Below are 27,799 nucleotides of genomic sequence, written 5' to 3'. Positions count from 1 at the left end.
ATCATTATTCACATTCGCTTATTCTGTTGTCATTCTCTGAATTGTTATACAGCTGTGAAGTTTCACCTCAGAAAGAGCTGCACAGCAGTAATAGGCAAAAACAGGGATAATAGGTGCTTAAGGTTTGCATAGAGCTGCATACACCTTTAGCTTGATTCTTTAGATGCCAAAGGATGATAATCTAATCTTGTGCCGTCAAAATTTCTGAGAAACCTGTATCTACCTTGGTCCTTAGAGCTTTATCAGGCTCAGCAAAGATGACTCCAAAAGGACTGTTCAGTTAAAAAGCCATTTTTTTTTTTTTACATCCTTGTGATTTTCTGCTATTCTGAGGCAGTGGAAGGTGTTTGCACATACCTTGCAGACTATAGTCTCCTGCTGGAATTAAAATAAATTTCTGTATTAAACTGTTAAATGCTATGTTGACAAAGTAAATCATTCATAAAGACATTGTAAGATGGACTCAGTCACAAAGTTATGGCTTCATACTCATTTAATCCATAATGTGAGTAGGTACCAGATGGATTTTAGCCATTAGTGCATTATAGCACAGGAACAATTTCAGTGCAATTTTCAGCTTTGTTTTCCTTTCTTTCTAATCAAAAGGTGTTTACCTAAGCCTCTATCCTGCAAACTTAATGAAGAACCCACTCTAACAAGTAAATACAGGGATTTTGATAGGTGTTCAACTCAAGCCAAGAAAGGGTTTTAGGGTTTTGTGGTTTTGTTGCGTAATGAAATGTCAATGGTATATTTCAATAAATGTACTTACACAAAGTCTGCTTTTAATTTCACAAGATGCTAACTTCAGCTTCATCAGGCTTATCTTCGTGCCATTGCTGGATCTTTAATTCTTCTTTTGTTAGGCTCTTAAGAGTCCGTATAACTTTGAACAGGAATCTGGCTGAGCCAAAAAGGAAATCATCTCAATAATGCTGCATGCCAGTGCTTTGTGTACATCTCATTATCACAATATGCTAAGTCAGTCAGAGGCTAAGCATGATATTGAGAACACAAGAGGAAGTTCTTATGAAAGTAAAACTGTTCTTCATAGTAGAAGACTGGTCGTTCAAAATCATCCAGATGTCTAAGGGTTGATCAAAACTGGAACAGCGCTAGATACTCAGTTGCTTACAGGACTGCTCTTTATCTCAGTGTCCTATCAATCTATTGTAAATTTTTTGTCAAGGGTTCTGCATAAAACTGGGGAAAAATGGAATTACTTTCATCTCTGATGAAGCAAAGAATGCAAAGTCTTACTGTCAAAAGGAGTAAATGTGCCTGTGCTTTCCTTATCCTCATTTTTTTAAACCACTAACAATGTCATTCATTCTGAATATCAAGATTACTAAAAGGACTGTTTATTCAAAAGACCTTCTGAAAATGGCATAGGAAGTAGGAAGCCTTGCATTTAGCTGGTAATCCCTCACCTCCTAACAGCACTCATCTGCTAGAGAAAGAGGAGTGTTGTAACATCTGGCTTAGCGTGGTGAGTTTTCATCTTCTATTGGGAGGGCTGATGTCATGTAAGAAACAGAGGAGCAGACTAACTATTGTAAATGAGAGGCAGCAGCAGCACTTATCCTGGGAGCTGGGGCTCATGGATCACTTGAATGGCTGCCTGCAGCCCCATGTGTTGGTTCTGGCCGATTAACCATGCTATTAATCTTCAAAAAGCTTTAAAGCACAAGTGTTTTGGGGACTGAATGTAGGTGAGAACGTGCAGGTGTCATTTACACAATACAGCCATCTTCCATGCTTTTTTTTCCAACAAACAGCTCTCCCAGTCATTTAAAGCACAGAAGGAAATTCTTTCCACCACCTTTTATCCTGTCTGAAATTACTGAGAGCATCAGGATTTTTAACATTTTGCAAGAAGGCAGTGCAAACGTTAAGGAATAGAAAGTCAGTTAATAAGAATCAGAAGGATATTTGTTTTGGAAAATTTATACACTTCATTCAACCCACATCATTCAATTTTCAAGTTTTGAGTGCCACCACAATGTATTAGCAGTCCACTTTTAAAGAAAAGAGTCACTGCATGAGTCATCTCAGTCCTGTGTCAACCAACATTTCAAGTGTCTGTAATACTCTGTTCGATTCTTTTGGGAAAGAGCAGCATACGAGAACAGGGCAATTTTAGGCAATTCGAGGGTTATACCATGCTTGACACCTGACTTCACTTTAGTAACACCTGCCTGAAGAATAATTAGCAGGCCACTTTTAAAGAAAGAACTTCCATACACCACAGATGGCATTTTTCATACCAGACAGGCAACGATGTATGTTGGAAGTGAGCCAAACTGTCTGCAAAAACTGTGAGAAATTCAAGACAGACATCTGAGTGGAAGGAAAGTTTTACCTTCCTCAACACCCCTACCCCCCAGCAATCATTTGGGAACATCTGTTCAAACCTACCTCTATATATAATGCGTCTTATTTTTCTTATCTACTAATGCCACAAATTTTAGGAGAAGGAAAGCGGCATAGCAAGTTTCTTCTATATTAGTTATGAAGGCTACAATTTAATAACATAATGTGATGATTTGCCAGCTCTGGAAATTCCATATTATAAGACTCTTGTCAGAACCAAGAACAAAATTTTCTTAACTGGCTAGTAATATGAGGTTCTCGAGTCACATTTCCGTAAAGTGGTCCTAATTTTCACTGTGTACTCAAAACTTTGTTGAAATCAGGATACTGTGTGTCATAACGGAGGCACAAAATCAACAGTCACTTCGGACATTATTGGCTAATGTCTTAATCCTGGACTGTTCACTGATTTGTATGAACTTTTGTGCGTACTTTGGGCTAAATCCAAATCCCGGTGAAATCAATCGTAATCTTTCCATTGCCATCCATAGCCTTTAGATGAGGCCCTTTGCTTCCGTAGAAGAACCTTTACTTCTTTCTTACAAACATATTCTATATAAAAGGATTCCTAGGAACCCTTCAAAACATTGTCATCAGGATCAAATGTCTTGCACAAATATGCTGAAATTGGAAAAGTAACAGCTCCATGTTGTACTTAGTATCATTTATGAACTAAAAAATTGTGCATTTTATTTCCACAGTTCTAATAAATAGGTTTATATGTGAAAATTATAGAAATACATATACAAAATTAGTTACAATGTGTTGTAATTTCAAACTTGGGTGCTTTTTTTCTCCCCTGGTAGTTTTTACGCTCTTAAATGCATTTCTGTGGTGATTGCATAAAACTTTTCTAAGGGCACTTTTCAAGATAAATTTTTAATTTGGGAAAATGCCCATTTCAGTATTTTCTCAGCTGTGCATGTGACTTTCTTGGCAAATAATGTGGCAAGTATTCAGAATAGGCATATTTCTGAAAACCCTGCAGTCCATAAGCAAACATAAGTAACATATACAGTCTCTATATATTCATGGTGACACTAAGGATGAAAATGTGTCCCTAAATAATAAACCACTTGTATAGATATTTGCCACATTCATTGCTTCTTTTAGTTTAGGAGCACACTTTTATAACATGAACCCCATGATATTATCATGTACTTATGAGACAAGAAGGTTCCAACACAAAGCAATTATTGTACTGTTTACTTGAAGGATGAGTGAATCCGAAACTTGTTGGTCACTAATGTAAAATAACATTTTACAAGCTTTGTCTTAATGGGTGCTAAATTTTCAAAATTTGCAAATAAAATCCAAATGGTAGCAGAAAAGTACTTACAGCCAAATATTTTCTTTCTTTTGAGAGAGAGAATAGTCTGTCTGTGAACTAGTAAAGGTATTTTGTTAGACATCAGAACGGAATATTTAAATTCCCACATATAACCTTAATAGAGCTAAACATACTAGGTAAAGCTTTCTAAACTAATCACACTTGTACAAAAACAACGAAAACATTTATGGAAAGAACAAGCGTGTGGCAATATATTTTATTCCAGTCAGTCCTCTGAATAGAACTAATGCTATTTTAATTATTATTTAATGTCCTGGATCACATTCTTATACCTTATCGTAATATATCATTCAATTCTGCTTTGAAGAACCACCTATTTACTCTTTTTTTGTGAATCCTGTTAGAGGAAGGAGTCAAAGTCATGCATTGGAAGAGTTTGTCATAGAAAACATTCAAAGACTAAATAAGATAAAAAAAGAACAGAACCAAGTCTGTTCTAACAGCACATTTAGTAGCACACTGAACCCAATCCCGAAAGGCTTACTGCGCCTGTGATACAAGGTAGCCAGTACAAATTACTTGAGTCACTTGTCATTTATCCATTGAAAAGGCTAATTCAAAGCTTACCTTTCTTTAAAAATGTTTGTAGTCTGTCTATAGAAAAGCACTGGAACTATGACTGAGGGTTTCTCCGGTTGTTGCTGTTAACCAAGGCTACTGCCCAGGTGATTGTTTTCAACTGAATGAAAGTAAAGTTTCACTAGATGTCCACAAAAGGGAGTCATAACAACTCAGATGCCAGAAAAAGGACAATGGCTAAGAGATCTGTATGCACAATTTGGACAGAAGTAATAAATAGCTGGGAAACTTCCAATACATTTGCAGTTTGTACAGATGACTGTGATAACCTCTTATAATGCCATGTGGAGACCCTGACTAACAGCCAGGGGCCCTAAATTACATTGAAATTGATTCCCGCGCTGTGGCTTTCATCTGTAAATGATGTCAAAAGGCTATGGACTTAAAATGAAAATGAACAGAAATATATAAAAGCAAATGAGCTCTAGTAAGGCCTTATTAATCTGAGGTAATCATCATTGAAGCCGTATGACAGTTATTGCTGGTTGTCAGCTACATTGCCTTTTAAAATTAGTATAGACAGGTTGTGTACAGAATTCTCCTTTTCAATCCACACACATTACATAGCTTTATTAAGTTACAGTACATAATTGGTTAAATATTAGTCTTTAAAATTTCTTGAATCTTGTAGCCGATCTTAAATAGTGCATGTACTCTATTAAATACAAGCTCACCCGAGAGACGTAAACTGACTGAAGCCAGGAAATTCTAAGTGAAGGCTCAAGCTGACATTTTGTCCCTAACTTATATAATTATGTTTCCTCATAGCTACCAAGAGTGCATGTCCTAATGGTGTTTCTTTCTTTATTTATACAAATAATATTATTGCAGCAGTCAGAGCCTTCATTTAAGAAAGCAGCCTATATAAACTACGTTGAAACTTGACCTCTGGTGGAAAGACACAGGTATAGAGTCTCTTCTTCTTGTGCTCCTTTTTTGACTATTTTTAGATCTGATGAAAATAAAACAAAGTTAAGAAAAGACAAGCACTTAACTAAACTCCAAAATTACTTCCAATTTGTGATTTAATAAATTCAGCCAGTTTGCAATGGTGTTATTTTAACCACACCTCTTGAACTGCTTTTGTTAAAATAAATCTGAAACCAATGAAGATATAGTAAACAAAAACACAAAATAAAATAAATACTCAACAGTCATAAGGGAAGAGAAAGAAACCCTGCAAATAGTATGTAGCCTCATATCTCAGAGATAGCAGAAAAAAGAATTATCATCCATCATGGTGAAAATGAAACTGTTAAGCATCACTGCCTTTTAACAGTGAATCACATTTTCTGTGTGTGTTTCCTAAGAGTATACATTTCTGTGTCTGGCTCAGTGGTATGCTAACAACAGAATATCGAAGAGAGGTGGACTCTGAATAGATGCAATATCAAAATTACTGTAACTCAAAAACTACAATGTTAGTTTTTGGAAGCATGATCCACTGACAATAAGTCATGAAAAGTGATTAGCCACTATTTAATAACAGGAACTAATAAAGATAAATAAACTAAACTAGGTTTCATTGCATTTCACTCTATAACCAAATGCCTGCAGAACTCTGGGCAAATCACAACGAAGATAAAACTTCAGGTTATAGTTCAAAAGCCTTTATCCATAGCTGGTTCAGCAACAAAATTATACTAAAACTTTTATACAAATTTGTAACTCATTACAGCAGATGACTGATCCCAGGGTCTTCCATAAGACAATGTTTGAGTAATTGAGGTATTTAGAACAAGATGAGATATCTCCTGTATTGATGAGTCCTGCTGAGCAGACTAACAAAGTGGAGCTAACACACAATGTGGAGTTAGAGCGCAGGGTGTTCATTGCTGCTATGTGTGGCTTATATGAGCTGGCTGAAATCTGGACAAAGCATGTCTGTATTTCTGTAGGGCTGTGCTTGTAAGTAAATTCCTTCAAGCCCATGGTAGGAAGCTCACTGTGCTTAGACATCATAGCTTCAACTTCTGTCACTGTGGGTTCTCTGCACCATATTGCACTCACCAATGATGTACCCACAAAACAGTTGTTTAAAGCCACCAGAGGTCTTTAAGTAATATCAGAGGTTACTATATAGAGTTAGCGCTTTACAGCCACATTCAGAGTCTGAGCTGCTTTTAAAATATGGGAAATTGTGAATTTTGTTAGTCTTTTTTTTTTTTCCCCTGTAATATAAAGTAACTTGGCCCTTTGTTTGAAGGTTTGTTCAATTATCTAAACAAAAATTTTCCTAGCACTGTAAATTGATTCTCACGTTTCTTTCTCTTCAACCTGTGCTTTAAGTCTCAACAGATTCGGTTAAAACTAGGAAAATGGAAAAAGGCTATCTCTCAGTAGGAAAGAATTCTTTCTGGTAATGAGATTATTATGGCTCACAGATTGCCATCATCACACATACTAGTTGCTCCTCCTCTGCAAATAACGCAGTCCAATCACAGTGCCTCTAACAGAATAATACACCTCTCAAAATGCCTTGGGCTAGGAACACATTGCTGGTGCATTTCTGGTAATATAAATAAAGCACTTCCATTTGTTTTGTAAAATGTCAGCTCAAACTTGGCTGATCCTTTTTCTGATTCAATCTTAAACTTTTTATGAAAGACAGCAACAAACAGTTCTGCAAACCTAAAAAGGCATTTTTGGCAATCAGAGTGTTTGAAAGACAATAATCTCTCCCCTCTCTACTAGCAAAACAAGTCATGCTATATTTGGATAAATCTCTGTTGTTAAAAAGCATTATTTAAAAATTCAAGATTATTTTTTCAAATTTTCATTCTAATTTTTCATTTTGAAATTTAGTTCTGTTTCATTTAAGAGGGGAAAAAAACCCCAAACCAAAAAAAAAAAAAAAAAAAAAAAAAACCAAACCAAAAAAAAAACACCAAAAAAACAAAACCAGCAAAGAATAAAAAGCTTTAGTCTGAATCACTGGAGTTTTTTCCTGTTTTGAAAATCACCACCCAAAAAACCTTTCCCATCCAACCATGAAATAAAAACTATCAAGTATTCACAAGAAGTTGGCTTACTTCTCTATCCTACTCCCATCCACAGCAATTTTATATGACAAAAGCATTTGAAAAAGAACTGAGAAAGAAAAGCAAACACCTTAACTGCTGAATCAATAAAATGCTCTGAAGACTTTAAAGAAATTAATTACCCATTGCTTGGACATTTTAAACTAAAACGATCATGACAACAATTAACGTGCAAGAAAGATCAAATCTACAGTGAAAAGGATTTGAAAAACAGATACAGAGTTCTTGATCACATTTAAGTTTTATGATGCCCTACTGCTCCACACAACAGAGCTGCAGTGAATGCTCACAAGAATTTACTAGGATATGAACATTTCTTGCTCGCTCTTTCTTTCACTTACCTCTTTCTATCACACTGCCCAGTCCAATTCACCTCCAAATCTCTCTGGACTTTTTTTTTCTTCTGAACAGCTTTATTGAACAACAGCAATATGTTATGTGTCCCTTCCTGATGTTTATTCCCTTTCACCCATTTCCATGAGGTATAAAATAATCCTTTCTATTTGCTCTAAATCTGGAAAAAATGGTTGAACAGATTCTTGTTGGTTTTGGCTGAAGACATTATTAACTGCTAGATGTCTTCTTCCTGCTAAAGGAAAGAGTTTCCCACACGGATCAGTGTAAAAGGTTTATACAAGATTAAAAGTCTAAATTTGAAGACATAGCTTTGTGTTGTCCACTACATTCCAAAAAGCCTAAAAAAAGCAGAGCTGCTTAGGACTTCTACAAAAAAAACATTTAAAATATTCCATGAAATCACTGTAGAGAGACCAGAATTATTTAAAAAGGATTATTTATTAAACATATTTCTTTACAAAGTACAATCAATGGTTTGCATTAATTTTGGTGTTTTGGTATTTGCCTGTATGTACACAAAAGCTTATAACAGAAAATGTGTCTTGATTTTACGCATGGGACACAATACTGAGTTACCTTCATATTTGGTTTCTATCAACATAAACAGTTGATAACTTTCAGCTTAACTGCTGTTTTTCTAAACTGAAGATGATACGACAACATTTCTGCAGAGTGTCAGTATTTATCAATGTACTCAATAATGACAGAGTAGAAATGAATAGGAAGTTTCCACTGAGCGTAAGTGGAACATGACATTTTTGACAGGTTACTGGACTATCCTTATGATCCTAAAAATCATTTTTTTGCAGTTATAAGATAGAAGAATTGAGGAGCTAGGTAAGTTTAATAATACCCTATTAGCAGCAGTTGATAGTAAATGCAACATAAGGTTTGTTTTGTCTGTCATACAAATACGTGTCCTAGCAGACACTACTGTATTGTTCTCTACTTGAACAAAAGTATCTGCATGTATTGTATGTCTTTGGAAAAACAAAACAAAAATAAAGAGACAAAAAGCCATTTATTGTCTTGAGTGACTATTGCCATCAGCTAATATGAATGCATTGCTAAAATTAGTGAAGACAGGAAAATGCTGTAAGGTAAATATATACAGAGTTAAAATACATTTCTTATCCACTAGATAGTGATTTTGTGGCACTGTGGTTTTCAGAATATAACGTCTGTTGAGAGCAATGTAATTTTCAGTGCAAGCTAAAGCAAAAATACCTGCCAGCTGTCATAAACATGACAAACAAATCTGGAATGTTCAAAGTAAGTTTATCTTCCACTTCTCCACTCTTGAGGCACCTTTAAGACATGGCACTTACTGTAAACCATCTAAAAATCAAGAAAACCAGACACAATAAGCCTGAATTTTCCAAACAACTTTAAAAATCACTGCCAGAGTCACTTGCATACGTAAACGATGCCTGTGTAAGGCTTGCCAGCAAAGCATCTTTCCTGAGAACGGAGCTGGGACACTCTCTGTGTATCATAAGTGTGCGTGCTCAGAGCTGTGATCGCTGTCGTGGCTGTCGTCGTTTGCTAGTGAGTCCCCTGTGTGCTGGAGACCAGCTGCGCCAATGCCAGAGAGCTCAGAGGGGAGCAGTGTGCCCTTTTTCACATTCACCAGTTCCTTCTCCCGGGCTGCTGCCCCTTGCTGGCCCCCTTTTACCCGCTTCCACTTCATTCGTCTGTTCTGGAACCAAACTTTAACCTTTGCAGAAGACAAAACAAGAAAATAAAGATGGGGTCATTGAAGGTAACAATGATCTTTATAGCTCTAGCACAGCACTGGGCTGTATTGTTTTGGGTTTTTTTTTCCTTTCTGTCTGTATGGTAAAATGCTTATCAAGCCTTCCTTGAAGAGCAGGCAATCCAGTTTTGGATAGGATGTGAACGCTGAGGATATGAGGATAACAACAGCAAAGGAGGAAAAGGGGTACTGCAAGAAGGCAGCGGGGCTATTTGCAGCAGACAGCTCTCAGGAAGATCTCAGAGCCCTTTAGAAAGCATTAAAAAAAATCACATATTCTTGAAAAATGTATTAATGACATTTCACAGGTAGAGAAATAGATAGAAAAGGGTTCCCATGAACGAACTGTGCAGAAACCCCTATATTTCATGTAATAGAGAGCCCATTGTGGTGGCAGGGACAGATACTGCTGCCCCTTGCGCTTACCGTGCTTGTAATTGACCTTCAGAGGATAGTCACTTCAGAAACTAACTTGCACTGAAAAGTTTGCATTCCTTTCTGCCTGTTTATTCCTGTAAACTTTGTGGTAAGTTTCAGATGGAGCACTTCAAAAGCTCTTTTTTATTTATTCGTTGAAGTATGTGAAGAGCATTTCTTACTATTGGAACTTAGAACTTGCCTATTTCACAAATGTATTTAAGTGATTCTAGTTGAGTCTATCCTCAGTTCTAGTCCATTTAGCCATAGACCCTGGTCAAATTTTTCATACAAGTAAACACCCTCAAAGCCAGAGGGCAAAGCATTTATAATTTTGAGTCAAAATCATCAAATAATTTCAGATGAGAATGGAAAAGAGATTCACAGCATTAAAGATTAAAAATGTATCTGTATTTAAGTCACATTAAACCCCAAGATTTTACTCCAGCTCAAACTCATTTTCCCTTCTCCCCTTCTCTGTATAGAAATATATGGGGGGGAAGTAAACCTAAATTATTTGCACAGTTCTAAATAACCAGCACTTCAAAACACAAGGACTTTTTTTTCCAAGAGCCAAAAGAAAAGGAAACAAAAAAAGAAAATATGTGCATAGCATCTGTCAAATATATTAAACCAGAACAAAGGCTGATTTCAATCAACTTAAAATATTGTCACTGAAAACAGTATTAATAGGAGATTGTGAGGTTTGATCCGCTTAATGTTGCTAAAATATCTCGTGCGTGTGTGCCTGTGCAGCTCTTCACATGGAGGTTCCACAGAAAAATAAACAATGTCTGCAACTTTTCACTTGGAAAGAAAGCAAGAAAGCTTGCAATGTTGGTGTATCCTCTGCTGCGTTTAGCAGAATGTGTTTCAGAGTTTTAAAAGAAACAGCAAGGAACAGTCACAGCAGGACATATTGTACAACATGAGTAATAGAGCCACAAAAATGCTGTTTTGCTGAATCTGTCTTACACATCCAGGAAACATCACAGTGTTTAACCTTTACTATCACTTTGAATTTTACATTAAAATTTTACTACATTTGAACTGATAGATAATGTCACTTGTCTGTATGTACGTATGTGAGAAGTGAGGTATATTTAGTTGTTTATATTCTATATGCCTGTTAAAGCCAACGTGAGCTGTTAAATTCAATCACTTGGGACCAGAACAAAATGATTCCAGGTTAGTTAACAGCCTCAAAGCACAGCACATCCTTTCCTTTAGTCAACTCATCAGAGCCAAAGAATTTGGCTTGTAAAGTGAAATGAGTGTAAAGGGGAAGGTATTTATTTACTGGCTGCTGTGATGTTGGGAATTATTATACTCAGGTCACGTATCAGAGGTGATCATGGAAACAGTGTCTTCAAAAGGGCACAGCATTAGTACAGCACTGGCAACTTTCTGGGGGAAGTTAAGATGTCATTTTGTTTATTTTTGGTTTTTAAGACAATGCAGTTTCTCTTGCAGAAAACACTACTGTACTGGTGCCAGACTGCAGTAGATGCAACTGCAGTCATAATCTAAATGCAAAAAATAATACACTTTGGATTCCATATACTTAAATTAAACCCAGTATCACAGAATATTATCACTTTTCTTCTGAAATAAGAGCTAAGATAATTTTATTTGTTATGAAGAAATTACAGGACTGGAGTGATATTTAAAAGATATAAGCAATTCTGCAGCTGTTTTTATATCCTTGAACATTCACAGAGTACGTCATAGCTTTGAAAGCCTAAAACAAAATAATAATGTGTGCAAAAATTGTCAAGAAAAGTGACTATGATGTATTTGAAGGAAAAATTGAATGCACAGCCTGGATTCAATCTAGTTTGACTTACTGGAACAGGAGAGATACAGGCAAACCACATTCTGGGTGCACCTATTTCGTTTTTGTATACTTGCAAAACTGAATACTTCTACAGTCATTGTCAGAAACACTTCTGGCTGGGACAGACATGAGCAGGATGATAACTGCCTGGCTCCTGATACAGGTGTTCACTTCTGCCCTTCTCTCACAGACAGCTAAACTCTCACATCTGCTGGCCTGACACTTTTTTTGAGCATTTTCTACTTCAGTTTATAAATTATTCTTTTTTGTTTTCCATTTTTTCTTACAAAATTTTGTTGCTGCTGCTTTTTGTAATTCTGATCACTTCACAAAACCACAGTCGAGGGCAGTCTGTCTCCTTAAGCATTAAAACCAGCAGAACTGATAGGCACCAGCTTCCAGGTAATGAGTAGCTAAGGTCAAGCTGGGGTATACCTCTTCATTCAGATCACCTACCCTCAGACTAGCTCATCCAACCATACCCTGAAATGCCTCCACCAGGGATGAGTCTAGGTCAGTGTCTGTATATTAGCTGATATAAATCAATTAAAAGATGATGATTTCCCTTTTCAAGAATAAATGAAAGACACATTTATAAATTCCTCAGAGGATCAGCATGCAATGCTGTGTCTGCACATGGCAGAAACATGGCATTTAAGGAAAACAGGGCTGAAAGGACACCAGCTGCCTTTGCATGCACTCTCTTGAGTGTAGAAGGAAGTCAGTAATCCTGACACTCCCACAGGAGAATATATATCTACTACTGACTAGAATATAGCCTGTCAGGCTTCACATACAGAGAAAATGGTAGTAATGTAAAAAATAAAAAAGTTAACAAGAAAGCTTTAGTTTTTTTATTAATTAGTTCTATTAATCTGTATCTGATTTAAAGAATATAAAACAAGAAACTTCTTTATTCGGTATGTCAAAGTTTATTTGCAAAATGTAGAAGTTCACTATAGTGAAATTTATCATTAAAAAATAGTTTATTTTTATACCATTTTCTGCATTAATGTACTGCAGGACCCTTATATGAGGGATTGTTAGGTATTTTCTATAGATTTCTTTATATCCTCCATTATAAAGTACTGAAATCCACTTTTGACCTGGTCTAAAGTGCACTAATGTCAACGTGAATTTTCCTGTAGAGCTCAATGGACTCTAAATGAAGACTTTAATGCTCATGTGCTAATAATATGAGACAGGTACTTCACTTGTTATTTCCTCTAGAGATCAAATTCAGATATTGGAATTCTGAACTTCCTTTAGAGCTGAAGAGTCAATTATGGAGGGTATAGTTGTTACTGATATGTGATCCATCTATATTTTAGTAATGGGAAGGAAGTGAAGCAAACTTTGTGTGAAGTGCTTCAGAGTGTCAATTTATCTGGATTCATGGAAAACTGCTTTCCAAATGCACAACTCAATTGAAACTTAGAGGTGTTGCACAAAGCATGCAGCAGTACAAAACAACTTCAAAAACAAAAATGAAAGAGTAGAAAGAAACAGGAGAGAAAAAGAAAGGGCAAAAGAGCAAGAGTGAAGAGAGAAAACGACTGAAAGAAAAACAAAAAAAGAAATATAAAGGAGAAAAAGCCTTTACTGAAGTGAACTTGAAAAACTCTAGAACTTTTTTCCAATGAAAGAACTAGCTTGTGCCATTTTTTACAGCTTTGGCAAAAATGGTATCTTTTTCAAGTAAAGGTCTACTGTGACAAACTTGATATTGTAGGTTTGATGAACCTTTTTATGCTACTTTTCAAGTCTAAGTTGGCTCCAACAGGAGCTGAGAGTGCTCATCACCTCCCAGAATAATTTCCTGATTACCTATTATTTATTAAAATGCACTCACTTTTCTCCTCCCTCTGAATAGCACAACTTAACTATAGAGCAAGCATCTGTACGTAAGGAAAACAAAGGAAGTGAAGGGAAATGAACTATATTAAAGATGATGGTAGCACTAACAGCTGTTTCTAAATCAGCACTTATGAACCAGTCTATTGAGCACATCTGCTTTCTGGCATGAAAGTGCAGTTTCTTTTCCCTTAGTCAACAAGTTGTTTAGCATCTGCATCTCCACATCTGATGATTAGACTGTTACTTAAGATATGAGTAAATGATTTCACATTGCACATCTCCTGATGTACAAGATAAATGTTCTTGCTGTGACCAATTTATTTTTAGGTCTACTCTGTAGGAATCATGGGAAGAGATTTAAAACAAGGAGGTTGACATTCTTAGTGCCTACAATACTGAAGTCATCCTTATATACTTATGAGATATAAGTCCTTAGTAGGCTTAAGGGCCACATTATATTCTGTCTTGCATTATATATCTTTAATATAACTTCATGATGCGGACATCAACACATCATTTTGGTTCCAAATGAGGATATCACCTGATCTAGTACTCTTTCCAGCAGAGAGCACTTCGGTCACATTCACTTTGAGAATAATTGACTTCTACCCTGCTGTGTAGAATACAGATGGTTCCTTTTGACATGTGATTTTAGCATTCTGTACTTACAGAGAAAAGCTAAACAGATACCTTCTATAATTAATGAATTTTTTTTTTAATAAAGACATTCTTGTCTGAAAAATTAAAGCGTGAATGATTATAGACTACCTTAATTGCACTGTCTGCTGTCTGTCTTCTTTTAAGAAAAAAAGACATTTCTCTTTTAAAAAGCTCTTTTCTGAAATGACAAAGTCTTTCCTATAATTAGGTTTTCTATTCCAGGTTTTTGTGGCATGAGCCCCAAATGAGATTAAAATTTGAGGCCTTCTACCTCACGAACCTTAAAAATTAGAAACAAGAGCACTGTGCCGGTTGAAACTGATATTTTGCTATAAAAGATGCATACTTGTGAGTCTTTGAAGTTAGTACCCCGAATTGCATGTTTTATTATACCTAAATGATGTGTCAGGAAGAGCACATCACCAAGCTTTTTAAGCATTCTGCGCCTAGTCGGCCATTTTCAATTTTTTTTTTTTTTTTTTTAATAATCTGTCAGTTTACTTTCCTCTAATGCAAACAAACGTCTGGATAACAGAAATTAACCCTGACTTCTCAAAATAAAAAATAAAATACAATTAAAAGTTTGCTTCTCAACTTTTTTTGGCTCTAAAAACATTGCTGTTATTTTTAGACACAACACTTAATTCTGCCAAGTTTAAAAGAAAGTCAAACTCCTGAACTCTACAGAAATCACTGCTGTTACACAGCTGAAACTTACCTTTTTCCAACATAGAGGTATTATTTTAATGATAGTTTATTCAACATACTTATAAAAGCAAATACGCATGTAAAACCAGAAAAGGTTTTGGTTTGTTTTTTTTCTTATTCTAGGTTATGACTAAATATAGGGGTCAGAAAAGTCAAATCTATTAATTTAAAGTATTTACAGAAATGATAGAGTTATCAGTTCACTTCATTAACTGAAGATAACAGAAGATTTTAAATAGTTCAGCTGGGTTTCAGTCATGCTAGATACATAAGAGAGAATTTAAGGTAGCTTTATTCAATTAAACTTAACTTTCTTCCCTATATGATTTAAAGGAATTCCAATTTCTATCAAATAAAAGGAACAACAACAACAACACAAAAAAAAAAAAAAAAAAAAACCAAAAAACTTAAAAATCTTAAATTTCTTCTGAGCTTAAAACCAGTTTAAAGACATCAGTTTAAACCAGTTTAAAGAGTATTAAATGTCTTATCATTAAATGTCTTCTTAGTTACTATAAAATAGTACTAAAATACATCAATTGTAGAAAATTACTTCGGAAATTAATGGATGGTACCAGAACTTTCCGATTATAACTGTTGAAGTCACCTGCTCACTGATTTAAAGTGAACTGTTCCGTGTTACGTTACAGGACTTTGCACTGAATGTGCACAAGTACGCTGCAGCAGCTGTTGAGAAAAAGGGGAGGTTTTGGCATGTGCACAAAGGACAGTTGGAGCTTTTGGCACCCAGGAAGGTGTAGGAGCATGTTCTGGTTTTTTGTTACATAGAAGTCAGCTGAGGTTTGATTACTGCTTAGGTGATACATTTTCCTTTCTACCTCCCACGTTTAGACAGGGTTGGAATGGACATTATATTTCAGACAGCAGTTATAGGAGTATTTCATTCCAGTTCCATAAGTCTTTGAGAGTACTCAGTTTACCTCCCTCTACTCCATCCAAAGCACTGTCACCTTTTCCACCAGTGATCTTCAAAATTCATTTCATGATCAAACAGCTAACCCTTCCTATTCGGAACCTCTCTTAAATCAGTTTCAAGGTTAACATACTTTAAGCAGAATGGAACACACTATTTCAGGTTCTTTCTACCTACTGACTTGTTGTACATAATCTAATTAAATTAAAATTAATCTATTTTTTTTGGCCAGGGGCAAAGAAAGGCAATCTGTGGGGCTGCTGCTAGAACTCCATCTACATTATTCTTCTACAATATATCCTTTTAGAATCTACCTTCATCCAATTCCTTTGCATATATATAAAAATCTACAAAAGAAACACATGGTGGAAACTAATTTGTGGGGAAGATCACCTTTAGCTGAACTTTGCCTCTTATTTGTATAGGCACTTACCTGCATGAATTACATCTACAGCATTTTATTTCACAAGAAAAAAATTCTAATATGCATCATTCTGCACCGTTTCATGCAGATCAGCTGAGTGTGAAAGTTAAAGGATGGTGGGTAATCACGACTGGCTTTCAGCTAAGTATGTTGATGCTTTTTTTTTTATTTTGCTACTACTTTGGTAAGAAGAAACCAGGAAGATATTCTACATTTCCCAGTGCCCTGCAAATTCTATGTGTTTATTTGCAACTCTCCAATATCATTTGTTCTTCTCTGTGGTTCTTAAAGTGACCATACATGACAAACCTAAAAAGCTCCTATCTTCTTAAACATGCAACAGTAGAATACGCCAACTTGTGTCCAAGAAAAGGTAGGGGTAGGGGACAGCAAAGCCTTACTCATTTTGTAAAAGCAGCCATATGAGCTGCTGTTTTTCCTGTCTATATTGCATATGCTGCTTGGCACAGACAGAGATTTCTTCCCACCCAGAACTTCGTGGGGTTTCTCCTGAAGGTGTACAGTGCATTGAAAACTAACAACTTTGAGGATCTTTGCACATGGAATTGCTTGTTTGAATTCAGCCAATACTGCAGAAGTAAATATGGTGTTTGAAGTTTTGCCATGCACTTTTATAGAAGAATTATGGTACAAATCAAAATTATGCACAAGTTGTAATTAAGTTTGCCAGGAGTGTTCTTTCCTAAGGAAGAACTGAGCGCAGGAACTCTTACTGCTGGTATTTATATTGCTCAAGACAAATATGAAAGTATTAGTGAGTTTTATTTTATTAAGAGTGCTACTTTAAATAAAACAAACAATCCAAAGGATTTCAAGCCACACAGGCTCATTATTACAGTGTGTATAGAGAGTGCTTAACACATAACTGCTTGGCATGAGCAGCTGTCTTTCAGAGAAGATGTGACAGCACAACGAATCAGACTTAGATGGTGAAGCTTATCCTATCAATTCATTGTTTGATTTTGTTTGAAAGTATGCAGGGGAGTAATTTCACCACTTAACCTTAGAAATCTGGTTTCCTAGAGTAGGAAACTAGTCATGCTCTGTGACGCGTGGAAAGACATTTGCTCTTCCAGAGGTGATTCAGAACAAATAACTAAGGAACACTGAACTCCCTGGTTTCTCACCTGGGTGACTAAGGGATGCTACTCTTATCTTATAGGTCAAGTCTGAAAAATGCAGTGGTTAGCTTCACCTGAGGTCTGCAATACTGAAAAGGATTTTAATAACATCACTGGTGATGAAACATTGTGGAAACTTTTCTAATGGAAAACTTAATTCATTACTTGTATAGTCATAACAATACAGTGCTACAGCGTGGGTTACGATACTATGCCAACATCGCCCAAATACATTTAAATAACAACACTACTTGCTTCTCTTTCTGTTAGAAAAAGGCATTACAAAGCTTTGTCCTTTGTCACTCATCCTTTGTTGGTATCACATACACAGAAGCCAAACACAGATGCAAAATCAATCTTTATTTTGACAAAATTTTGTTCTTTGTCTATGCAAAATCAATGGCTGCAGGGCTTGTATAAATGGCTTCTGAGTGGGTATTGGAAATTAAAGTTAAGAAGAATCACAGAATCACAGAATAGTTAGGGTTGGAAAGGACCTTAAAATCATCAATTTCCAACCCCCTGCCATGGGCAGGGACACCTCATACTAATAAATAAATAAAAAAGAAATAAACCTTTTCATTGCCATCAGCAGAATTTAATCTGACTAGGTGGGATTTTCCGTTTATGTTGGCAAACAGAAGCATTACATGTTTGGACTGTTTATTCCGGTAACCTTAGCTGGCCTGCAGAACCGCAACATTACTCATTTGATTAGCTCCATGCAAAAAGATCTTGCGAGGTCGAAAGATCTCCTACTCTTTCTATATTTGGCAGGACCAACTCCATAAAAATGTCCATTTTGCCACGCCTCTGATACCCCACTGCAGCTGCTTCCTCTCCTCATCCCACAGCGAGATATTAAAAAGTCTGCATGGAACCTTCTCCAGGTTTATTTGGATGTACAAAAAAGCCAAGAATGCGCTTGTCAAGGTTAGAAATATCTAGGGAGCTAAGACAGTTTTTAGTCTAACTGGCTTTCCAAAATAGGGGCCTGCCAGCTGAAAATTATTAACTGCTGGCTGAACAGGGATTGTGAGTACACTCAATAGGAGATGGAGCAGGAATTACATATATCTATACTGCTGGAATTCTTACAATGCCATAATAGACGCATCCTACCACCAGATGTGCTTACAATGCTCTCAAAGTGCACTCTCAATATCTGGGCAATTGAGGCACTTATTTCATTTCATCCTCCTGTCTTGTAACTTAGGTTTCCTTTTTAGGGAGTGATAGGATTAATTCCTTCTTATCCATATGTTGTGAGGTTTTTTTTTCATTACTATTTTTTGTGAAATGGCCTTCCATGAGTCATTTATGCTTGCTCTGATCTTGTAAGTTGTTTCAAAAGTCAGATGATGCCTGTAGAAAACCTTAACACCCTTATATACTTTTTGAATATGATCAGACATATGTTTTTTTCTTCAGCTTGTTTAAATACCAGACAGGTAATTATGAAGTGTTAGTTGGTCAGTGCCTCTTCTAAGCTGCAGCGTATGATTGAAATTATCACTCTAGGCAAGAGGTAGATCAAGCTGTCCTAAGATACAAGGCTCTGTAATTTATCTCACATCTTGGGATATAACTGAAAGCTGTAATTTAGGATGACCCAACAATACTTTCCCCAGATTACTTTTTGGTTTTTTTCCCTTTGAATAATGTGATGTTTGTAAATTTAAAAAACCTAGTAAAAACAATTATGCTGAACAATTAATTCCATCAAGGGGTAGATCTGCTTTCAAACCTATTTTTTGAGCAGATGTTAGTTCACCCAACACCCACTGCTGGATATTGTCATTGTATTATCTGAGGCAAGTTTCAGTTTTCTGTGTGCAAATTCAGTACTTCATGAGAGATCAAGAGAGTGATGATATCGAGGTTATCACTTCTATGTTCACTTATTTTAAACAAAGGAACTACTGTCTGAGGTATCATTCTCTGCAATGCAGCCTTCAGGGGTGAAAACAGTAAAGGAAAACTGTTTCAGAAATAGCAATTTTCTTAAAAAATGCTACACCACTGGAGAGTGGGGTTTTTTTTGGAATTCAAAAAATATATTTTAGTTTGGTCATAATAATTTTAGAGAAAGGACTGTTTTGTTACATCTGCTTAAAATATGTATCAAATATGATCTCTTCTGTTGAGACAGTTAATAAGAGAAAGTAATAACTATAGTGAGCAAACAAGTAAGTGCTGTTATCCCACTCAAGAATAATCTGCAAATGATAGAAAGACAGGTCCTTAACATAAGCTCAGCCCCTTAACTGAAAAAAAACCACCCCAAAACATTAGTGTCGCACCAGGTTCACCCTGAAGCAATTTTTTTTAAGGCAATGAAGAAATACTGATGTAAAACAAGTATGAAAGAAGAGCCAAGCCTTTTAATTTACTGCATTCAGCTTCTGAAGATTGCCATATACCATGGAAACCCACACCCGATTCCATGCCTACTTACACCCTTTTTCCATCAAAGCAATATATTTGATTTTAAAAAAGAGGCATTTCTAATTGACAACACTGGAAGTGACATAATCACTTGCGTTAGTATGACTCAGAAACTGAAAAATATGTCCAGAATTTCCTCTCCATTTTCTTTGTGTTTTCGATTAACAGTGCAGGTTTTATTGCCCTTTCTTTTTTTTCCCTCAGACCATTTTATTGTGGTAAGATACAGAACTGGACTTTATCAAGTTAAAAATCTTAATGCTTTCCTTTACTAAGTAAGGGTGGCTTTAAGCAGGAAGCAAAGCAGGAAGGAAAGGAGGAAGGAAGGAAGGAAGGAAGGGAGTTATCTCTAGCAGCTCAGCTGTCACTCGGTGATAATTTGGGGAAGCAGAGAATTACATAATTAGACTAATTATAATTCTATAGAAATTATCACAATTATCAGCAAAATGCTTAGAACTGATATGACGTGACAGCAAGGAAACAGCAAGTGCTCCCATGACTTAAATGAATTCTTTCCACTTGCATATCATAGGCTGCCTTTTCTTCTCCAGAGACAATATTTGATATTCACCTGACCCTTTTCAGTATCTTAAATGCTGTTTAACTGGGTTTTTTTAGCATAGTGAACTGTTTCTTTATTTAGTTTTACTAATGTACTACTTCTCTTCTTTGAAAAATAAAGAACTTATCAGGGAGAATAGTTAAATTCCAGGCCAAATTCACCATTATTAAACATGGCGATATATTTTCTGAATTCAGCTGACTGATTCACATCGAATTGACAGGTAGATATATTTTTTTAATGTATTCTTTTGCACTGAGATAGTAATTCATCCGTCCTCTCCTTAGCTGTCAAAATAAAGTGTGAAAGTTAATCTAATCATCTCAGATTACCTTAGTCAGTGGAAATGAAAAATGCTAAATTTTATCAATTGTTGATACAAAATTTTTTACAAATACAACACATTTAAGTAACTGAAAATGACTGCATTGGAACTTGGCAACTTGTTGAAGTAGAACAAGAGAAATCACTGGCTGCTTCTTGACAAGCTGGAAGGGGTAGCCATTCTCTGGAAGCCTTCAAAGAAAAAAACTGTTTCATTTGCTTGTGTGAGTAAATGTGTGTTCATATGTACAGAAAAGGCTGATTTTCACCGAGGTGTTTACTTGTAGTCAGTGTTAATGAAATGCGAGAAAATTGCAAAACTCAAATCTAGAGTTCACAAATCACGGTGCTATTTTTATACCTGCCTTTGAATATATCATCAGATACAGCACTATCTTCTACCACCATCACTCTATGATCTTGCTGATTGTATCTAAAGCAATCCCTCAATCTAATGTTGATTCGTGAAGAAAGGATAACTGTCTATCAGTCGACAAAAAGCTTTCAATTGTAATGATAAAACTGTAGGTAATATTTCATCAGATTTGGTGCACTTGAGCACAGTATTCTAAATGTCTTTATTAAAACACATTTTTTAAATCTGTGTGTTGGTGTAATTATGATTTGAAATGTGATTTTACTACCTATTCAATGGTTAGGGATGAGATCCTGAAACAGTTCAGTACATGCCTAACATGAATATTTCCATTACAAGCCAATGTGACAACATGCATGATGAAACTTGAGCATATGCAGAAGTGTCTCCCGAACCAGGGTTTGGTGAGCAGGAAACCAATAACAGTGATAAGAAATTCCATCATCTCCTCTGCTTTCACAGCACCGGGTAAGATAAAGTGGTTAAAAATGCCTGTATTCCAGTTTTGCTGGTGTTCCCATTCTTGCTGCCATCTGGAAACAGGATGTTCAGAAACTCTGGACAAATGGCAACTGCATATATTTAATAGACTAAAACAAGATGCTCATATTTGTTGCATGCAGGCAAATCAACTGCTTGTGCATGCAGTATTTGGGACCTACCACTTCTTCAGCCACATCAGTGTGGACAGATTAGAAAAGATGTGTACCGTTTAAACAGATATATTACTCATGCTTTTATCTTCCATCTTTGCCTACTAGATGAAACTAATCAGTAGCTGGTACATATGAAAATATAAATTGCATAGCAAAGACGTAATACGTTTATAGCATTTTGCTATGAACATTCAATCTGATATACAAATATACCTATTAGTAACATAGACAAGTGCTCTACCACTGCTACATATTGGGCAAACATTTAAAGTTCATTATTCTGCCTTCGTACCTGTCTTTCGGTGAGGTCAAGGTTTACTGCTATCTCATATCGCCTCAGCCTGGTCAAATAGTTATGATGAGCAAATTCTGCTTCTAGCTCTCTGATTTGCTCCTTGGTGAAAGCTGTCCTTTCCTTCCTGGGTTTACTGTTGACCTCTGACTTGTAGTTTCCTTCTTGAGAATCTGAAAAAAAAAAAAAAAAAAGGAAAGAAAAAATGGAATTAATGATAAGTCTACAGCTAAATAGGAAACGCAGTAAGCCCAAAGATAACAACACGCTTAAGTTACATTCTTCAAGCTTTCTTTCTCAAAAACATACCCTTACTTTCATACCTATGGATTCTTTACTGTAAATCAGGAAAGCAGCAGTAATTTAACTGATGTGAGCTGCTGCTTTCATTCACAGATGTCAGACTTTAGCTTAAAACCTTGCAGTGTTTCATTTCCTAACAGTTCTCTGTCAAATTTCTGCAAAGCTTCAAATATTTCCCACTTCTGGCAACTCTCAGTGCATCCAACCAGTACAGGATGTGTATCATTTGATTAGTGTCTTAATGAGTAATACTTCAAGAATCTCTCTCTTATCACTTCACTAGTATTAGTGAAGCTTAAGCGAAAGCACTATTTCAAAGTGCCAAAGCACTTAAACCAAAGCTCTCTTTCAAAGAATACACTTTAAGGTTTAGTCCAGTTACACTTTCAGGAAAAGGAAACAGACAAAGCATCGTAAATTCAGTTCACATCAAAAAGAAATCAGTGAGCACATCCCATGTGATAATGGGATCTTCTCTTACTCAAGCTGCGGTGCAGGTAGGGATAGTATGCCACAGCTGGTATAAGTATAGAAAATTTTCTACCACTGCAACTCATTACTTAAGGAATACTTTAGCCAAAATCAGAGATTTGCTGCAAGTTTCATTACCACCCTACTGATTCCTTTTGCTCTCAGAAATCGGTACATTTGCTCTTGAGACCAGCTACTGAACTCAAAGACAGTCATTCTGCTAGTGTCAGTGAAGTCTGTTTAGTTAAATGAAAAGACAAGAAATTGGGGGGGCAGGGGAACAAAAAACCCCAAACAAAAAACAAACACCAAAAAACCCCACAAAAACCCAAACCACCAAAATAGAGAAAGAGTGGAAAGAAAAAAAAAAAAATAGACCAGACATTTATAAGTTTGGGTATGATACAACACCTATCAATCCAAAATTAGCAGGAGATCAGTAGGAGTATCATTATTCAAAATCTGGCCTCATGAACCATGTTAAAAATGTCAGAGATTAATTCACACTTCAGGTGCTGATTTAAATAGAAACCTGGATCAACATCCAAATGAACAGGCTCACAAGAAATCATTCCCTGGGACTCTGTGTCAGATGAATCATCAACATGCCTGAGACTGTCCAACTGGCCAGTGAGTCTGGTTTCAAAACTACAGTCAACTATCTACTTTTATAAAGGTATAAAATGTTTTCACTTTCTGTCAGTCACTCTCTTGCTTGGGAAGGGAACCTTTGTTTTGTTTAGTGAGAACTGTTGATGCTTGACTCAGTGCTATAGTCCTTAATTTTAAATGGTTTTAGATAATGCCTTCAAATCACCAAACCTCTTAAATTTTGCTGACATGACACAAAGAACCTTATTTCAAACATGCAGCATACTGCTGGTTGTATGATTGAAGGCATCCACCTTGATTGGTTTGAGAGATGCTCAGCCACAACTGGAGTAGGATTATTTCAGATAGGACCCCATTAGATGGCATACCCATTGACTACAGTGCTGAGCCGAGGTCTATCATCCAACTTAACATAGAAAACTTTACAGATCAAAATCATCTTAAATCTAGAAGTTCACATTTTTTCTTTCGTATTAGTTGGCAAAGTAGAGTCACAATGACTTCTCTCCACATTTTTCCATTGTAGGGACGTGGACATTACCTTTCTTCCTTGAAATTTCCTCATCTGCCCTCATTATATGGTCCAAATACTGTGTATATGATCTGAACTTAAATACTTAAGCCCCTATATCAGCATTCCAATGAATCACTGAAGAGAGATAAAACATTCTTCTGAGCATTCGGACTTTCTGTTCTTACACCACCATGTTTCATACATGTTTGAAAGCAGGTGGGTGCCGATACTCCTTATCTGCAATGCAACACAGAAAAGTATTTCATGAAAGTCATTGCTAAAGTCCTCCTAACTGTCTTGGTAAACCTGTGCCTGTGTGCGGCCATGAGCCAAGAACTCTTCCCATGACAGTATTTGCTGTAAGATCGATGGCTCACCAGTTTCCAAAGTAAAGGTTGAGACCTTAAATAAGCATTAGCACCTACAGATGACAGTGACTCCCTACTGAAAATTAAATACTAGAAACAAAGACATAAGCCTGGAAATGCAATGGAAAGTGGATTCAAGGGTGTAAAACCTTGACAGCTACTGCTATCATGAATAGTCAAAGAGAAAAATTTCAGGAGTACCCATCCAAGCGTCACTCAGGAAGATACTGATCTCTGTAAGTTACTAAGACTTATAATACAATTTTTCTGCAAGCAGATGGTTCCATAAGGAAAACAGAATTACTGTACAGCCAGTAAAATCATAAGGAGCCAAGTCATTGTTCAGGTTAATACTCATGGTTCTTAGTTCCCAATTTACAAATACTGTTAATATCTAAATTCCAGATTCCTGGGATACTGATGTAAGGAAAGGGAAACGTAGCTGCATGAGTAGCATTTTTCTGCCTTTAAATCAACACTGGACTGTAAGTGCCTGGCCACCACAGTTTTGTCAGCAGTATGATTTCATCAGCAGACTGAGACAGTGGAAAAGTTTCAAATTTTTATTTATTTGCTATGAATGTCATTGAATGCATTTTTAATAGTCAAGATACCCTGAAATAAACCAACATGATATGTTCCAATGTTGCTGAAAGCAGAAGTTGAAGAGGTACACAGAAACCTGAGACAGTTACACAGAAATCTAACTGCCTCTTAATGCTGAGGTCCGTGCAAGAGAATCAAATCCTAATAAATCTGTTTCAGCAAATATCTGGCCAGCAAGACAATGGTATTCTGGTTGATGCATTTGAGATATTGAAAGTTATCTATAAAGAGATCTGGATGCCAGTTAGGTGAACACCAGTTATGAACTATTGCTGTCATCTGACTGTTTCTGCAGCAATGTTGCTCTGGTTCATGTACAGATTGCCTTTTGTTTCCTATTGACATCATACTACTTGGAACAGTAATTTTAGAAATTGTGGTTGGTTTAAATTCCAAAGTGGTAAAACTAGGTTTTCTGATTGTTTCTTTTTAAAAGCCTTTATAGACCCAGGACTGGGAGCTCCCATCTCTTTCTGAACTTAAGGTCTCTGTTCGTATCACCTGACTAGCTTTCCTTTAGTAGCAAATGGGTGGGAGACTTGGAAGAGATTTTTGGCAGAATTCATGTAAGCCTACATCTGTTTTGCAGCTGTTGCAACTAAAACAAGAAAAAAGTCCCAACAACCATAGTTTTCTTCTACTGGCTACATCTGATGCCAAATGGTAGGTGTAGAGGCAGAGAACAAAGCCTGGGGGGATCTGAGTTACACTGCTTGCCTCTCAAAAGGCACATGTAAAATATATACAGATGGTACAAACCACTTGATGAAAAATACAGCAATCTATATTGTCTGTCTTCTGCCTTCTCCCAGACAAATTCTGGCACACTCTCAGAAGATGTAGCCTACATGCAGGTATTAGTACCTTATCAGTCTCTTTTTTGCAAACCTTTGTTCTTTGAATGTCAAATAATGTAGGCAGTTAAACACTGCTTTGAGGGATGCAGGTCATACTTCTTCCTCTGAACAGCTTTTATCAGTTTTCAAAAAGCACCACCTTTATCTCCTGTTAGACAGAAATGCTCATTGGTAACTCATGTAGATGGTAGCAGTTTGAAGGGCATTCAAATCTATAAATGACTGTTCTACAGATCTTTGGAGGCCTAGATTTTCCCTCAGTTTAATAGTAGCTCTTCTTATTTTTCTAACAAAAAAAAAAAGAAAAGAGATCATTACTAATTGCACAATTCCCCACCCTCAAAAGTTACTTCTACTTTACTCTAAGGAAAGGATTGCTGTTAAACCAAATGTTTGTATTGTCCCACCAGAGTTCCTATTTCCTTCTCTCCACACCATTGAAGCATACAAAGCAAACTCAGGATCTAACTCCTATGTGTAGAGTATGAAAGCTGGTCATTTTGGTATTTTTGCTTTTGATACATGCATGCCTAGGAAAAAAAGGATTGGTCACAGGAGAGGGAAAAGAGACTGGTCAGAATAACCATGATACAAAAATCTGCTGCTAACTGGGTAGGGTCAGAATTACTGACAAAATGTACAAGAACCACATGCTATTTTTCCTTGGATTAGGTCAACAGCCAATGTACCTTCATTTCTCAGACAGAAATGAATTTGCAGGTAATACCAGCAATGTAAGATCCCAGACAAAAACTTAAAAAAAATAAGCCAGATATTGCTAGTGTTCTATTGGCAGTTCCAGATGCTTTTCACATCCTGACATTCATACTGAGAGTGCGTGTTGACAATAACCATGAACGATTTGTGACAAAAAGGCCATCAGAATTTCACCACTAGAGATGTTATTCGATGTGCAGATTTTCAGCTTTCACTCACATTTTCCAACACTTACTGTCAGAAAGCCCCTACTATGAATGACCTATTTCTAAGTTTATGTCACTATAAAGTTATGGTGAAGTTAAATTAAATGTTTTTAATTGCATACCTTCCTATAAATGATGTTCAAGTGTTTGCGGAGAACTACTACATGGTTATTTACTTTAAAATAAAGCAATCTACACAAAGTGATCAATGCAAAATGCTTGTTACTTCTGAGTAGTTGAATGTCATGTAAAACAACGTTTCATAGAATCACAGAATGGTTTGAGTTGGAAAGGACCTTAAGATCATCTAGTTCCAACTCCCCTGCCATGGTCAGGGATGCCTCACACTAGACTGTGTTGCCCAAGGCCCTGTCCAACCTGGCCTTGTTCCTCTACATTTGTTTAAATCACCACATGTCAATAAGACCCACAATGATATGTGATGCAATGCAAAATATCTTTTTTCTTTTTCTTCAAGATATTAGCAATATAAATTTAAGGAAAAGTACTTTAGTATCAGGGCAATAATCTAGAAAAATATCATTAATCTGAAACACACGTATAAAGAAAATAAGCAACCTTGTACTATTACAGCTGCAAAAGGATCTTATGAAGATGACCACTATAATTTTTAATCATCAGAATTACCTGCTGGTATACAGCTGAATTGTCTAACTAGTTGTTTCTGATGCTTTAGAGTTAATTATATTTTCTGGCAAAATGAAATCATTCCCTGAGACTTTACAGCAGTAAGAAGCTGGCATAAAGGGCTCCATATGGTTATTACTGTTTTTCCAGCAACTACATGTGAGAGCAAGATTTACCCAGAAACAGTCACTTTCAGGCATTTTTGATATGTAATAGAGAATACTATGAAGTTTTTTTGATGACATTTTTTTCTAAATTTTCAAATCAAAGTTGCTAAGAATTAATACATAATTAATTACTTACCTTGTGTCCAAAATATTGTCCATTGCTTTTTGGGATCCTAATTTAAATCATTATTCCCTACTTTTGAGTATAATCTTTGTGCCAAAAAATTAGTTAA

At 36.1% G+C, this 27,799-nt stretch overlaps 1 protein-coding gene across 1 annotated transcript in view; it reads right to left on the bottom strand.

The window, feature by feature from the left end:
• Nucleotides 1-9,193: 9,193 nt before the first annotated feature.
• The window catches only part of MEOX2 (mesenchyme homeobox 2), a gene marked incomplete at both ends in the record, with an annotated part of 52,847 nt that continues 34,241 nt past the window's right edge, over nt 9,194-27,799 (bottom strand). Inside the window, 2 exons of the mRNA XM_080612025.1 lie at nt 9,194-9,418; nt 22,098-22,270. Coding sequence (XP_080468151.1) covers nt 9,194-9,418; nt 22,098-22,270 — 398 coding nt within the window. The remainder of the gene's footprint in view (nt 9,419-22,097; nt 22,271-27,799) is intronic.

The sequence above is a fragment of the Psittacula echo genome (genome assembly GCF_963264785.1).
Source record: "Psittacula echo genome assembly, chromosome: 2".
Lineage (NCBI taxonomy): Eukaryota > Metazoa > Chordata > Aves > Psittaciformes > Psittacidae > Psittacula > Psittacula echo.
Note: the sequence above shows the minus strand (reverse complement) of the source record. Positions and strands in the feature narration are given on the sequence as shown.